Source organism: Pecten maximus, chromosome 4, assembly GCF_902652985.1.
Source record: "Pecten maximus chromosome 4, xPecMax1.1, whole genome shotgun sequence".
Classification (NCBI taxonomy): domain Eukaryota; kingdom Metazoa; phylum Mollusca; class Bivalvia; order Pectinida; family Pectinidae; genus Pecten; species Pecten maximus.
Genome location: NC_047018.1, coordinates 4,227,281 through 4,244,803, shown reverse-complemented (window position 1 = coordinate 4,244,803; position 17,523 = coordinate 4,227,281). Strand labels below are relative to the sequence as shown.

Below are 17,523 nucleotides of genomic sequence, written 5' to 3'. Positions count from 1 at the left end.
TCACTCAATGTTAACACTGCTGGGCCCTACAGACTCGTCCTTCACTACCCATAAACATTATAACTCAATGTTAACACTGCTGGCCCTACAGACTCATCCTTCACTACCCATAAACATTATAACTCAATGTTAACACTGCTGGAACTACAGACTCACCCTTCATTACCCATAAACATTATAACTCAATGTTAACACTGTCGGCCCTACAGACTCATCCTTCACTACCCATAAACATTATAACTCAATGTTAACACTGCTGGCCCTACAGACTCATCCTTCACTACCCATAAACATTATAACTCAATGTTAACACTGCTGGCCCTACAGACTCATCCTTCACTACCCATAAACATTATAACTCAATGTTAACACTGCTGGCCCTACAGACTCATCCTTCACTACCCATAAACATTATAACTCAATGTTAACACTGCTGGCCCTACAGACTCATCCTTCACTACCCATAAACATTATAACTCAATGTTAACACTGCTGGCCCTACAGACTCATCCTTCACTACCCATAAACATTATAACTCAATGTTAACACTGTCGGCCCTACAGACTCATCCTTCACTACCCATAAACATTATAACTCAATGTTAACACTGCTGGCCCTACAGACTCATCCTTCACTACCCATAAACATTATAACTCAATGTTAACACTGTCGGCCCTACAGACTCATCCTTCACTACCCATAAACATTATAACTCAATGTTAACACTGCTGGCCCTACAGACTCATCCTTCACTACCCATAAACATTATAACTCAATGTTAACACTGCTGGCCCTACAGACTCATCCTTCACTACCCATAAACATTATAACTCAATGTTAACACTGCTGGCCCTACAGACTCATCCTTCACTACCCATAAACATTATAACTCAATGTTAACACTGTCGGCCCTACAGACTCATCCTTCACTACCCATAAACATTATAACTCAATGTTAACACTGCTGGCCCTACAGACTCGTCCTTCACTACTCATAAACATTATAACTCAATGTTAACACTGCTGGCCCTACAGACTCGTCCTTCACTACCCATAAACATTATAACTCAATGTTAACACTGCTGGCCCTACAGACTCGTCCTTCACTACCCATAAACATTATAACTCAATGTTAACACTGCTGGCCCTACAGACTCATCCTTCACTACTCATTAACATTATAACTTGATGGTAGTGGATATTGGTTTAGCTTATTCAAAATAAATAAAATAAAATAAATTAATTAAAGTAGAAATTAAGAATATAACAGAGAATTGTACAGAAAGAAAAGAGTGACTTAGAGGGGTAGTAAGTTTTGGTATGTTTAATATAAAACGTTCAGTGCTAAGCTTTTCTCACTTCCATAGCCTTCACAATTTCATAAGGAAAAGAGCAGAATTATTCTTTGTTCACTACCTTTTTCAGTTCATTGGTTGAGAAGTTCTTTACCATTGACTCAAACTTCTCCGAGAAGACGCCGCCTTGTTGGTAGGGAAAATAGATGGCTGTAGCGGGATCTGGACACCGCCCTGACAACTTGGTAAATCTGAATATAACATAAAACATGTATTAGGCTTTTGTTGGAAATCGCTTCAAAATTCATTTAAAATCAATTACAACATTCATTGTACATGTTTCACGGATTCTCTAACAATCAATAACTGCTTTATCATCTTAAAGCATTCAGGGGTAATCTTCTGAGGTATTCCTTATTGTTACTTCATACACTGTGATCTAGCTATACACGAGACATATGAGAAACTGGGAGAGAACTTTACCATGTTGATTATGACGCTGACAGAAAGATAACATGTTAATCTTACTTTCGCTCCTTTGTTGTGGCAAGGTAAAAAGCTATGTGCAGAAAAAGTGTTAGAAAATTATTGTGTAAAATCATTTGTTTTATTATCTTTTAGATTTGTTAGAACTAATTACAACGTGTATTTCTGTGGACTGTGTTGTACTGGGGTTTGGACGTGTTATAATATCTGTCCCTATCTATTATAATGTACCTGACAATATCTCTTAAAGCTGATTAATAGACAATCAAGGTCAATAGGACATAGTTGTCACCCGAGTTATAAAATATTTCTGCAAATTTGTCCATTTTTCGCCCTGCCCATCAGGCCACTGGGGATAGGAGAATTTGGTTGACCTTTAGTCATGGAAGGTTTGTGCAAAATTTCATTGAAACTGATCCAAGGGTCTGGAGAAAACGTTGAAAAATAATTGTTTACAGACGGACAAAAGGTGATTGACATAAAAATGCACTGTCCAATTTGCACAATTTGTTCCTTCTATTACTAATGAAATAATACTTGGTGCCCCAACTAAGTATATATGATAATGTTAATATGCCACTATTTCATTGAGAGGGACAAATGTAAACATGAAGCCATAACCTACTGAAGAGGTCCCCAATCACTCTACTTACTTTTGCTTTGCCTTGTCATCCAATGCTCTCCATTCATTACACATCAGACAAGCCCCAGAAGTACGTCCATTTTTATCCAAATTCTTGTCGTGTGATCCAGGTAACTTGGACTTTTTGCAGAAGTTCAGAAATCCAGAATTTCTCTCACTTACTGAATTTTTCTTTTTGGCATGTTTCCTCCATTTCATTATCTACAAAACCCAGTTAAAGGAGATAGATTCAGCAAGTCTATTGATAATCTAAAAAACATTTCACCTCCATGACTGTAAAAAGCTAAGTCAGGTAATACACGATCATGTAAATTTACTACTACCAGAAGTCAAATACACGTACATTTAAAATCAAAGTTATTCTTGGAACAAAGAAGATAGGAACTTGTTGCTAATTTTGAAATGAGATAAAAATTTTCAAAACTTACCTTTAATTATTAACACTGATGATTATACATGTACATTCTTGTACAGACAAAAATAATATGATATTGCAAAATGTCGTAAACTTTTTGTCACTTGTTTTATTTCTTGTCCAGAAGTATGCTTGGAAAGTAAACAAATCAATGCATTGAAACTTGTACGCTTTCAAAGTATCAGCACCTTAAAGATTTCGTTTGTTACCTTTTTGGTCCACTTTCGTACACTTTTGTCATCGACATGGCTGTGGTCATTGTTGTGTGTTGTTAGTACCGACCGGTTGTCTAGGAGGAAAGGGTACATCTTGGGGGTAATAAACCCAGTCTTTGATATGTCGAGTCCATCCTCACCATAGTAAAACTGACAAAAATACAGCTAATCTTACACTGATGTTCATCAAAACTGTTCATAGCCATCACTGTATTGTAACCTTTATTATCACAAAAACCTCATCCTGCTATAATCTATAATCTCCAAAATGACATGATTTTTTTTATATTTCACTCTGTGACACATTACATATCTGATATACATAACTGTAGCCATATTGTTTTTAACTGTAGCCATATTGTTTTTAAGACTCGTGATGTAATGTGAAGATAGAGTATATCTTACTCAGATTTTGAAGAATTTCCTAGTTAGTTACCTGGATAACACTGCCATCACTGTCTCTCACCGTCAGGTCATAGTTAACAAACACCCCCTCCAAATGTTTAACTAGACACCTCTGTAGGTACCCACTCCGACTTGTCTTCACAGCTGTATCAATGAGACCCTGTCAAAAGGAATCACAGGTATTGTCTATCCTCAATTGTCCATAGATAAATTCATTTCATCACTTTTTTATACATTAAAGAAAGAATTCTTCTTTAAGTAGTACTCTGGAAATATCTTGAAAGTTTTAAAAAGTTTGTGTTAGCCAAAGACACTCTACACGGAGACTCTATCTGGGTTGATAAAATGTTTCCATAACGTAACAAAAATATGATTCTCAGTATCAATTTTATACTGATTCCCTGTTTCTGAACAACAATCCAAAAAGGGTTTAGGGCGTCCATTAATTTGTCTACCTGACCTCAGGACTCCAAATTAAATCACTTTTATACATTGTTAGATTTCCTTCCTATTACCTCTATGTAATTTAATAAATAAATTCTATGGGTGGTACCCCTTAACCAAACCTGGAGTCCTGGGGTGGGGTAGATGTTTTACTGGAATAGCTCTTACAATTAACCAAGGATAAAATCAAATCTGAAATCTTAATTTCTGAATGCTTATCCTGGAAACATCAAATATTCTCCTGTAATTAATAATTATTGTACAATTATTATGACAATCTGTAGAATATGTGTTTCCTTATTTAATATGATATAGCTAACTGACAAACCTCACGCCCAGCCATACAATGGAAGAAGTACTCCTGAGGCCTGATTCCAGTGAGGAAACGTCCAGATACGAACCCTCCAGCACGAGGAGATGTGTCATATGCCATGAATGACGGCAAGGTCTTCCCACTCATCATTGGTCTGGGACGCCGTCCCTCCAACTCTATCTGGCCAAGCAGACAGGATATCTGCATGCAGTTCACCTGTATGTATATAAAAAGGTAGAGACAGGTGTCTAAGACAGTGTTCAGTACTTACAGAGTAGAGACAGGTGTCTAAGGCAGTGTTCAGTACTTACAGAGACAGGTGTGTAAGGCATTGTTTAGTACTTACAGAGACAGGTGTGTAAGGCAGTTTTCAGTACTTACAGAGACAGGTGTGTAAGGCATTGTTTAGTACTTACAGAGTGGAGACAGGTGTGTAAGGCAGTGTTCAGTACTTACAGAGTAGAGACAGGTGTCTAAGGCAGTGTTCAATACTTACAGAGACAGGTGTGTAAGGCATTGTTTAGTACTTACAGAGACAGGTGTGTAAGGCAGTGTTCAGTACTTACAGAGTAGAGACAGGTGTCTAAGGCAGTGTTCAGTACTTACAGAGACAGGCGTGTAAGGCATTGTTTAGTACTTACAGAGACAGGTGTGTAAGGCAGTGTTCAGTACTTACAGAGTAGAGACAGGTGTGTAAGGCAGTGTTCAGTACTTACAGAGTAGAGACAGGTGTCTAAGGCAGTGTTCAGTACTTACAGAGACAGGTGTGTAAGGCAGTGTTCAGTACTTACAGAGACAGGTGACTGCGGCAGTTTTCAGTACTTACAGAGGAACCTTTTGCTCCAGACTGGACCATCAGTTGTAGATTATTCTGCGGAAATATTTTTTCTAATCCTTTAGGCATACAGGCTCTGTAATAGACGTAATAGGCTGACTAAAATCAATTCAATATTTTAACTAAAATCAGTGTTGCCAACTTAGTCAATTTCTCTTGGTTAACTTGCTATTTAGAACACCTTTCGGAACACCTTTAGGGTTACTCATTTATACAGTACTAGATGGCAAGGCTTCTAAACAACTTGCTAATGAGCAATTATTGCTTTATTTAAAGCTTTCATTGTTAGTTCTATTCTGGACATGTCTAGTCATAAGCAATTTCTTCAGTCATCAGGTCAGCTGAAACTGCACCCAGAAGACAAGAGATCCCAGAGGGATCTTGGCGCCCACCATTGAATGATCTTCATAGGTTCCATGTCAGATTGATCTTTTCTCTACTTTTCCCTTCATTTTACTAATCTGTGCAAATTGAGACATCCCTCCAGTACTTTTCAAACAAGGGAATCCTAGCTATGTAAGAAATTTTAAATTTAACGATGGCTGTTTGTTTGCCAGGTTGTTTTCATGACAGACTGGTCCAAAAATGCAACACAAGGGACCAAGGGGAACCTACTTATGAAATTTGAGAAATATCCCTTCAGTACTTTCTCAGAAATAGTGATAACAAACTTCAATTGTCAAAATCCAAGATGGCTGCCTGTCGGCCATGTTGTTTTCAGATTGGTCTCAAAACGCAATAAGCATAACTAGGCACCAAGGGAAACTTACATATGAAATTTCAGAAAGATCCATTCAGTACTTTTTCAGAAATAGTGATCACAAACTTCAAATGTCAAAATCCAAGATGGCTGCCTGTCGGCCATGTTGTTTTCTGATTGGTCTCAAAACGCAATATGCATAACTAGGCACCAAGGGAAACCTACATATGAAATTTCAGAAATATCCCCTATATACTTTCTCAGAAATAGTGATAACAAACTTCAATTGTCAAAATCCAAGATGGCTGCCTGTCGGCCATGTTGTTTTCTGATTGGTCTCAAAACGCAATATGCATAACTAGGCACCAAGGGAAACTTACATATGAAATTTCAGAAAGATCCATTCAGTACATTCTCAGAAATAGCGATAACAAACTTCAATTGTCAAAATCCAAGATGGCTGCCTGTCGTTCATGTTGTTTTCGGATGGGTCTCAAATCGCAATATGCATAACTAGGCACCAAGGGGAACCTACATATGAAATTTGAGAAAGATCCCTTCAGTACTTTCTCAGAAATAGCGATAACAAACTTCAATTGTCAAAATCCAAGATGGCTGCCTGTCGGCCATGTTGTTTTCTGATTGGTCTCAAAATGCAATATGCATAACTAGGCACCAAGGGGAACCTACATATGAAATTTGAGAAAGATCTCTTCAGTACTTTCTGAGAAATAGCGATAACAAGAATTGTTTACGGACGGACGGACGGCCGGACGGACGGAGGGACGGACGGAGGACGGACCACGGACGCAGGGCGATTTGAATAGCCCACCATCAGATGATGGTGGGCTAAAAAGATATGTTTGATCATTTTTAAAATCTTTGGGTATCAGAACATCCATTGTTACAGAAGTTCTTAATTAGCTAACATTTTTGAAATGTTTGAACAGTATTCTAATAGTGTACATGAATATGAAACAAATCAAAACGTGATGATAGATAATATTTTCTAACAACTTCAGAAAATGAACTCATTCACTAAACATGTGCATGTAGATGAAAATTATCCAGGAGAATGAATATATATGCTTTGGATTCCCCAGCTAATAAGTATCAAGTTTCTAGTTACTTACTTAACAATGGCATTTTGAACCTCATCAGTCCGTGTCTTTGTGCTGTGGTCCAGCATCTGTAACTCGACATCGTCTGAACTAAAGTGGGCTTTCTTCATTGCCCTCAACAGACTTGCTGAGTCAGCATCTTTATCCAATGTCAAAGCCTCCTTTGCAGAATCGTCTCCGCAGTGTGTAGAGTCTTTGATAGCTTGTGACCTCTTCTTATCTGCCTGGAGTGTTATACAACCAATCAACACATTACATAACTGATTCAAATGTCACAAGGTAGTCCTTCAGGAGCATTTACATTTGACATCAATTTTGATGTACAGTACGGCTAATTTACATTTGACATCAATTTTGATGTACAGTACGGCTAATTTACATTTGACATCAATTTTGATGTACAGTACGGCTAATTTACATTTGACACCAATTTTGATGTACAGTACGGCTAATTTACATTTGACATCAATTTTGATGTACAGTACGGCTAATTTACATTTGACATCAATTTTGATGTACAGTACGGCTAATTTACATTTGACATCAATTTTGATGTACAGTACGGCTAATTTACATTTGCCATCAATTTTGATGTACAGTACGGCTAATTTACATTTGACATCAATTTTGATGTACAGTACGGCTAATTTACATTTGACATCCAATTTTGATGTACAGTATGGCTAATTTACATTTGACACCAATTTTGATGTACAGTACGGCTAATTTACATTTGACACCAATTTTGATGTACAGTACGGCTAATTTACATTTGACACCAATTTTGATGTACAGTACGGCTAATTTACATTTGACACTAATTTTGATGTACAGTACGGCTAATTTACATTTGACATCAATTTTGATGTACAGTACGGCTAATTTACATTTGACACCAATTTTGATGTACAGTACGGCTAATTTACATTTGCCATCAATTTTGATGTACAGTATGGCTAAAGTGTAACGAGTAATATTGTGCTTGATTCTACATTAGTTTGTTGATGACCTTTTTCACATATATTTGCATTCTGAAGTGTTTTCATGAAAAATTCAAAGGGCAAAAAAACTATTATTACTGCACACATTTACCTAGTTGTTAAGAATTGCCAGAATGAAGTCTTGCAATTTATTTAAAATCTAGTTTAAGATCAATTGTAAAAAATATTTCTTTGATCGATTTACAAAATACAATCCAGTACCTGTGTATATGTGATGGATGGACAGACATTACCGACCAAATTTGTTTTGAATGTCTTTACCAATATAATGAAGAAGTTTTTAAAAGAGTTACTGTACCACTACAACATAACCTCACATGGTCCTTGTAAAAGGTGACTTACAGGTGTCGTAACCAGGATATCTTCTACCCCTAGGGTGAATCCTCGGAAGATTTGCAGGAAGTTGGTGAACAAACGTCCAAAATAGGTCAACAGCTTTCCTGCTATACCACCACCATACAGCTGTAATACATAGAGAAGACAATCACACAAGAAACCAGTGACGAGATAGTAAACTTATGATCGGGTCAAAATGAAAAGATGCACATTGCCTAGATGATTACGGTAACATTCTTGGATTAATTCAGTAGAGTTTCTTACCAGGAAATCATATACCCAAATAGATCACAGATCACAGTCAAGTTCAATTGGTCCGCAAATGTAGTACCAATGGAAATGACTCGAGACAAGGAACTCACATCAGATATGATTTTTTTATCTCATTAACATAATGTGTTAAAGTTTTTTAGATCATGGTCAGCAGGTCTGCAAATGTAATACCGATAGAAAAGTCTTGTCACAAGAAACACAAAAGTGAAATACCAAATCCTCCAAGTCACATAAAGATCTCTACTAGTCAGAGAGTGACCATTTACCTCATAAGAGCAGTGGACAAGTCCGTAACATGTTGGCCCATAGTGACCCTTATCCAGTACACCACAAAGAAGTTCTCCACCACGAATAATCACCCAGCTCTCACCCATCTCCTCCGCAACCTCCTTCGGCAGGTCCATGTCAGGTTCAGAGGTTAACCAGCTCTGTTGTACGGAACAGAATGAGACAAAAGTGTAATGAAATGTCTGCTTTAAACAAATTTTATCAATTTTTATTTCTACATTTTCCACATCTTTAAAATGAAGTGAAAAGTCCAACAGGTAACAAACTTATTGATATCAATTGCTTATAATCAATAACCAATACAGGTAATAATCTGACAATAGAAACAGAAAGTCACTTACCTTCTCAGCAATCTTAGATTTGCCAGTTAAGTTTAGGGCTGCCGCACCAACTGGTATTGTGTTCAAAATAATTGTGGAAAGAACCTAGAAAGAAGAAAATTGTTCAGAGTCCTTTTTTGTAATAACAAATCTAATATAATTGTGAAGATAAGAAAACAAAATTATACCCACAGCCATACATGTCTCAACTACCTGTTTAATTCATTTGAGATTAAATTTCTGAAAATATTTCATACCAACGTCCACATTTAGTGATGATTCACATCATGACTATTTCATTCAATAAATGTATCTATGACATCATAATATCGAGCTCATGTGATGGTTTAAATGAAAGGAAATCCCACAATTAAAGTTTACATTACAATGTCAGAATGGAAACAGGTGCAGTGACATGGAGACACAAGTCATGCTTTTTACAATATTAGGAAAAACATTGACGTGATCAAGATTCATGAAACTCATCCCAGGTTTATCTTTCAGCAGGATATTTTCTTACCTTAACATATATATTGACCTGCTTAAAACTGTACTGACCACCTGACCACTATACTGACCTGCTAACCACTTTTAATATTCTGACCAACTGACCACTATACTGTCCAAATGACCATTAATTATATCACTGATAAGTACCTACTATATTGACCAAATGACCATTAATCATATCACTAATAATTACCTGTTTTCCCGACCAAAGTTTACACGGTTTGATGATTGAGGGAGGTATTGTACCTTTGACCAAATGACCATTAATTATATCACTGATAAGTACCTACTATATTGACCAAATGACCATTAATTATATCACTGATAAGTACCTGTTTTCCCGACCACAGTTTACAGGGTTTGATGATTGAGGGCGGTATTGTCTTCACTGGTCCTTTCTTGTCTACTAAGGCTGAGAACACTAGCTGGCAGTATTCTTGTCTGTGAAGATATAATCAAGTTTCTTTGGTTGGACATTTTTTGGAAAATAATGTTAAGTTTTAGAAATCTAAACCATCAGCAAGACTGAAATGAAGGTCCCTGTATTACAATTCTCTAAGGACATTCAGTAATCAATGATTTTATTTTTAAAGAAGTAATTTTGAAAAATATATTGCGTTAGTTTCAGTTTGCAGAAAAAAGTTAATGATTGTAAAAACTTAGTTATTGTGTGACAAGAGGGCCTGTATCCCTCACCTGGATATTTCGGTGATTATGGCAATTAAATTACTCCAGTTTAACTTATATATCATTATATTTTTCTCAGTTTTGGATCTACCAATCAATATCATGCATTACAGTCAACATGTTCTTTCAACTTTAAAACATTTAGATTTCTGGTTCCAATGGAAATACAGCGCAAATTACAAGAATTAAAAATCACCCAAATTTTGACTTTCTTTCTTGGGGCCCTGCCTGTTAGGCCCTGCCTGTTGGGCTCTGCCTACTGGGCCCTGCCCGTTTGGCCCTGCCCGTTTGGCCCTGCCCACTTGTCCCTGCCCGTTTGACCCTGTCTCCCCTCGGGACAAATATGAGTGATATCCAGTGCACAGTTTTAGAGAAGAAGCATTGTATAGCAATATAGCTAAATCCCACCCTTTTGTCCCCTGCCCCTTAGCCCCTTGGGAGTCAGCCCCACCATCTGTACAATTTGTCATCCCCACCACCTAGACCTACACCTAACATATAAATGTCAGTTTAAGGTATACAATGTGACACTAAATCTCATCACTATCAATAAAGTACACTACCTGGTAAAGAAGCGGCCTCGGAGTGTGAGGTTGACCCCTGATACCATGTGGTCCTGTATAAGTCCAGCTAAAGGTGTGCCATCCTTAGGGACTAGGTACTGGAAGTCTGTACTGGCTGTGGAAATATGGTCAAAACAGGGACAATAGAGAAAGCCTTCCCTCATCAACAAGGTATTACCCTCATCAACATGGTATTATACCCTCATCAACATGGTATTATACCCTCATCAACATGGTATTACCCTCATCAACATGGTATTACCCTCATCAACATGGTATTACCCTCATCAACATGGTATTACCTCTATGTCTGTGGTATTACTGTAACATTACTAATCCAATACAACATGGTATTACTTCTATGTCTGTGGTATTACTTCTATGTCTGTGGTATTACTTCTATGTCTGTGGTATTACTGTAACATTACTAATGCAATACAAGTAAATCTGTGGAACTTATATCCCCTGCTTTCCTGGCATGCTGTAAGTACCGGTAAACATGTTGTTATGTATCTATCATTACAGTAATAGGTACATTGGATACTGTAATTAAATAAATCTCCTATATTATCGAAGAACAAACGGTCATAAAAATAAGACAAAATCCAACCTATTGTGTAAGCCTCTGCCCTTGCCAATTCATTCTGTGGAAAATGTGCGTTCATTTCATCACCATCAAAGTCAGCATTATAGGCCTTACAGTTGGCGTAGTGGAGTCTCAAAGTCTTCTCACCAGGTAACACTCTCACCTACATCAAATATAAAAACATGATTAAGTGAAACTGTTATAGTATTAATTAACATTAAAATCACTGACATATATATCAACTTAAAATTTGGTTATAGTCCCACTCCAATTTGTTATACTTGCTTCTTGACTCTCACACATTTTAATTGTATACAATGGCTTGATATCATAGTCTTACAATTTTATAGTCTTGAGGATATAAAGGCTTAAAGTTTATTTATAAATGATTACAGTCTCTCACTGAATGTGAAATTATATGCCAAGAATGCACAGATGATGAATTCATGGATCAAAGATAAAAAATCAGATCAGATTGACCTACTTGTGATACATAACACACTGTCTCACCAAGCTGAACCCACAACCCAAGTACAAAGTTCCAGTGATAAGTAGTGTAGGAGATAGAGTCTAGACAAACCCTTTCCTTGATGTAGGTCAAAGGTCAAAATGGAAGCCAGAGTGACCTACATTTGATACATGATATAACCTCAAAAAGTCAACCCATATCCCGAACATGAAGTTTCAGTGACAACTAGTGTAGGAGGTAGAGCCTGTACAATCTTTTCTTTGATGTAGATTGAAGGTCAAAATGTAGGTCAGTGACCTAATTTTGATACATGACACACTGCATCACCATGGTAAAACCCACACTCCAAGTATGAAGATCCAGTAACATGTCATGTAGGAGATCCCGAACAAGAAAGCAAAAGGACAGACGGACACAAAGTAAAACTATCGTACCCCTTGTTCCCTCTGGGGGATTGATAAAGCATCAAATGAGTATTGTTTTCCTTTTCTAAACAAATCTTGGGTATTCATACTGGATAGAGGCCATCTATACTATAATACAGGTGGTTCATGTCATTCAGGAATGAGGAAGTTATTATATACTAGGAGATACATCAATATAAGTAGAGACTAACCTTGTGTGCCTGGATACTGGGACGGTGAAGGGTTGGCTGGCGGTTCAGTAACATCACATCTCCATTCTTTAAGTGACGATATACCTGTACATTACAAAACAATGCCTTATACAGTCAAGGTTAAAACATTAACATATCTAACTATACACTAAATGTCACGTATACAGTCAAGGTTAACACATTTACATATCTAACTATACACTAAATGTCACGTATACAGTCAAGGTTAACACATATCTAACTATACACTAAATGTCACATATACAGTCAAGGTTAACACATATCTAACTATACACTAAATGTCACGTATACAGTCAAGGTTAACACATATCTAACTATACACTAAATGTCACGTATACAGTCAAGGTTAACACATTTCTAACTATACACTAAATGTCACATATACAGTCAAGGTTAACACATTTCTAACTATACACTAAATGTCACGTATACAGTCAAGGTTAACACATTAACATATCTAACTATACACTAAATGTCACGTATACAGTCAAGGTTAACACATATCTAACTATACACTAAATGTCACGTATAGTCAAGGTTAACACACATCTAACTATACACTAAATGTCACGTATAGTCAAGGTTAACACATATCTAACTATACACTAAATGTCACGTATACAGTCAAGGTTAACACATTAACATATCTAACTATACACTAAATGTCACGTATACAGTCAAGGTAACACATTTACATATCTAACTATACACTAAATGTCACGTATACAGTCAAGGTTAACACATATCTAACTATACACTAAATGTCACGTGTACAGTCAAGGTTAACACATATCTAACTATACACTAAATGTCACATATATAGTCAAGGTTAACACATATCTAACTATACACTAAATGTCACGTATAGTCAAGGTTAACACATTTACATATCTAACTATACACTAAATGTCACCTATACAGTCAAGGTTAACACATATCTAACTATACACTAAATGTCACGTATACAGTCAAGGTTAACACATATCTAACTATACACTAAATGTCACGTATATAGTCAAGGTTAACACATATCTAACTATACACTAAATGTCACGTATACAGTCAAGGTTAACACATTTACATATCTAACTATACACTAAATGTCACGTATAGTCAAGGTTAACACATATCTAACTATACACTAAATGTCACGTATACAGTCAAGGTTAACACATTTACATATCTAACTATACACTAAATGTCACGTATACAGTCAAGGTTAACACATATCTAACTATACACTAAATGTCATGTATACAGTCAAGGTTAACACATTTACATATCTAACTATACACTAATTAAATGTCACGTATACAGTCAAGGTTAACACATATCTAACTATACACTAAATGTCACGTATACAGTCAAGGTTAACACATTAACATATCTAACTATACACTAAATGTCACGTATACAGTCAAGGTAACACATTTACATATCTAACTATACACTAAATGTCACGTATACAGTCAAGGTTAACACATTTATCTAACTATACACTAAATGTCACGTATACAGTCAAGGTTAACACATATCTAACTGTACACTAAATGTCACGTATACAGTCAAGGTAACACATTTACATATCTAACTATACACTAAATGTCACGTATACAGTCAAGGTTAACACATTTATCTAACTATACACTAAATGTCACGTATACAGTCAAGGTTAACACATATCTAACTGTACACTAAATGTCACGTATACAGTCAAGGTTAACACATATCTAACTATACACTAAATGTCATGTATACAGTCAAGGTTAACACATTTACATATCTAACTATACACTAAATGTCACGTATACAGTCAAGGTTAACACATATCTAACTATACACTAAATGTCACGTATACAGTCAAGGTTAACACATTAACATATCTAACTATACACTAAATGTCACGTATACAGTCAAGGTAACACATTTACATATCTAACTATACACTAAATGTCACGTATACAGTCAAGGTTAACACATTATCTAACTATACACTAAATGTCACGTATACAGTCAAGGTTAACACATATCTAACTGTACACTAAATGTCACGTATACAGTCAAGGTTAACACATTTACATATCTAACTATACACTAAATGTCACGTATACAGTCAAGGTTAACACATATCTAACTATACACTAAATGTCACGTATACAGTCAAGGTTAACACATATCTAACTATACACTAAATGTCACGTATACAGTCAAGGTTAACACATATCTAACTATACACTAAATGTCACGTATAGTCAAGGTTAACACATATCTAACTATACACTAAATGTCACGTATACAGTCAAGGTTAACACATATCTAACTATACACTAAATGTCACGTATACAGTCAAGGTTAACACATATCTAACTATACACTAAATGTCACATATACAGTCAAGGTTAACACATTATCTAACTATACACTAAATGTCACGTATACAGTCAAGGTTAACACATATCTAACTATACACTAAATGTCACGTATACAGTCAAGGTTAACACATATCTAACTATACACTAAATGTCACGTATACAGTCAAGGTTAACACATATCTAACTATACACTAAATGTCACGTATACAGTCAAGGTTAACACATTTATCTAACTATACACTAAATGTCACGTATACAGTCAAGGTTAACACATATCTAACTATACACTAAATGTCACGTATACAGTCAAGGTTAACACATATCTAACTATACACTAAATGTCACGTATACAGTCAAGGTTAACACATATCTAACTATACACTAAATGTCACGTATACAGTCAAGGTTAACACATATCTAACTATACACTAAATGTCACATATACAGTCAAGGTTAACACATATCTAACTATACACTAAATGTCACGTATACAGTCAAGGTTAACACATATCTAACTATACACTAAATGTCACGTATACAGTCAAGGTTAACACATATCTAACTATACACTAAATGTCACGTATACAGTCAAGGTTAACACACTATCTAACTATACACTAAATGTCACTGTATACAGTCAAGGTTAACACATATCTAACTATACACTAAATGTCACGTATACAGTCAAGGTTAACACATATCTAACTATACACTAAATGTCACGTATACAGTCAAGGTTAACACATATCTAACTATACACTAAATGTCACGTATACAGTCAAGGTTAACACATATCTAACTATACACTAAATGTCACGTATACAGTCAAGGTTAACACATATCTAACTATACACTAAATGTCACGTATACAGTCAAGGTTAACACATATCTAACTATACACTAAATGTCACGTATACAGTCAAGGTTAACACATATCTAACTATACACTAAATGTCACGTATACAGTCAAGGTTAACACATATCTAACTATACACTAAATGTCACGTATACAGTCAAGGTTAACACATATCTAACTATACACTAAATGTCACGTATACAGTCAAGGTTAACACATTTACATATCTAACTATACACTAAATGTCACGTATACAGTCAAGGTTAACACATATCTAACTATACACTAAATGTCACGTATACAGTCAAGGTTAACACATATCTAACTATACACTAAATGTCACGTATACAGTCAAGGTTAACACATATCTAACTATACACTAAATGTCACGTATACAGTCAAGGTTAACACATTAACATATCTAACTATACACTAAATGTCACGTATACAGTCAAGGTTAACACATATCTAACTATACACTAAATGTCACGTATACAGTCAAGGTTAACACATATCTAACTGTACACTAAATGTCACGTATACAGTCAAGGTTAACACATATCTAACTATACACTAAATGTCACGTATACAGTCAAGGTTAACACATATCTAACTATACACTAAATGTCACGTATACAGTCAAGGTTAACACATATCTAACTATACACTAAATGTCACGTATACAGTCAAGGTTAACACATATCTAACTATACACTAAATGTCACGTATACAGTCAAGGTTAACACATTACATATCTAACTATACACTAAATGTCACGTATACAGTCAAGGTTAACACATATCTAACTATACACTAAATGTCACGTATACAGTCAAGGTTAACACATATCTAACTATACACTAAATGTCACGTATACAGTCAAGGTTAACACATATCTAACTATACACTAAATGTCACGTATACAGTCAAGGTTAACACATATCTAACTATACACTAAATGTCACGTATACAGTCAAGGTTAACACATATCTAACTATACACTAAATGTCACGTATACAGTCAAGGTTAACACATATCTAACTATACACTAAATGTCACGTATACAGTCAAGGTTAACACATATCTAACTATACACTAAATGTCACGTATACAGTCAAGGTTAACACATATCTAACTATACACTAAATGTCACGTATATAGTCAAGGTTAACACATATCTAACTGTACACTAAATGTCACGTATACAGTCAAGGTTAACACATATCTAACTATACACTAAATGTCACGTGTACAGTCAAGGTTAACACATATCTAACTATACACTAAATGTCACGTATACAGTCAAGGTTAACACATATCTAACTATACACTAAATGTCACGTATACAGTCAAGGTTAACACATATCTAACTGTACACTAAATGTCACATATACAGTCAAGGTTAACACATATCTAACTATACACTAAATGTCACGTATACAGTCAAGGTTAACACATATCTAACTGTACACTAAATGTCACATATACAGTCAAGGTTAACACATTTACATATCTAACTATACACTAAATGTCATCTGTAAACAATCTATAGTCATGTATATTGACCTAACTTGTTTTATTTAAGAAATAATTGTTATTTTTTGTTGTTCACTGGTGTATGAACGGCATTTTTTGACAAATTTTAAATGACGCGCGTCAAAAAATGCCGTTCATACACCAGTGAACAACAAAAAATAACAATTGTTTCTTATATTTACATTTCAAAACTATTTTTCAACGTTATCTTTGAAAA

General features: G+C 35.4%; 1 protein-coding gene across 1 annotated transcript in view; it reads right to left on the bottom strand.

The window, feature by feature from the left end:
- Nucleotides 1-17,523, bottom strand: part of LOC117325018 (DNA-directed RNA polymerase I subunit RPA1-like) — a 90,302-nt gene that overhangs the window by 18,922 nt on the left and 53,857 nt on the right. Inside the window, exons 12-25 of the mRNA XM_033880892.1 lie at nt 12,522-12,605; nt 11,461-11,599; nt 10,851-10,965; nt 9,933-10,041; nt 9,112-9,195; nt 8,749-8,910; nt 8,216-8,335; nt 6,885-7,096; nt 5,043-5,127; nt 4,232-4,432; nt 3,491-3,619; nt 3,049-3,204; nt 2,435-2,625; nt 1,417-1,546 (exon numbers count right to left, since the gene is read on the bottom strand). Of these exons, the coding sequence (XP_033736783.1) occupies nt 1,417-1,546; nt 2,435-2,625; nt 3,049-3,204; nt 3,491-3,619; nt 4,232-4,432; nt 5,043-5,127; nt 6,885-7,096; nt 8,216-8,335; nt 8,749-8,910; nt 9,112-9,195; nt 9,933-10,041; nt 10,851-10,965; nt 11,461-11,599; nt 12,522-12,605 (1,917 nt within the window). The remainder of the gene's footprint in view (nt 1-1,416; nt 1,547-2,434; nt 2,626-3,048; nt 3,205-3,490; nt 3,620-4,231; nt 4,433-5,042; nt 5,128-6,884; nt 7,097-8,215; nt 8,336-8,748; nt 8,911-9,111; nt 9,196-9,932; nt 10,042-10,850; nt 10,966-11,460; nt 11,600-12,521; nt 12,606-17,523) is intronic.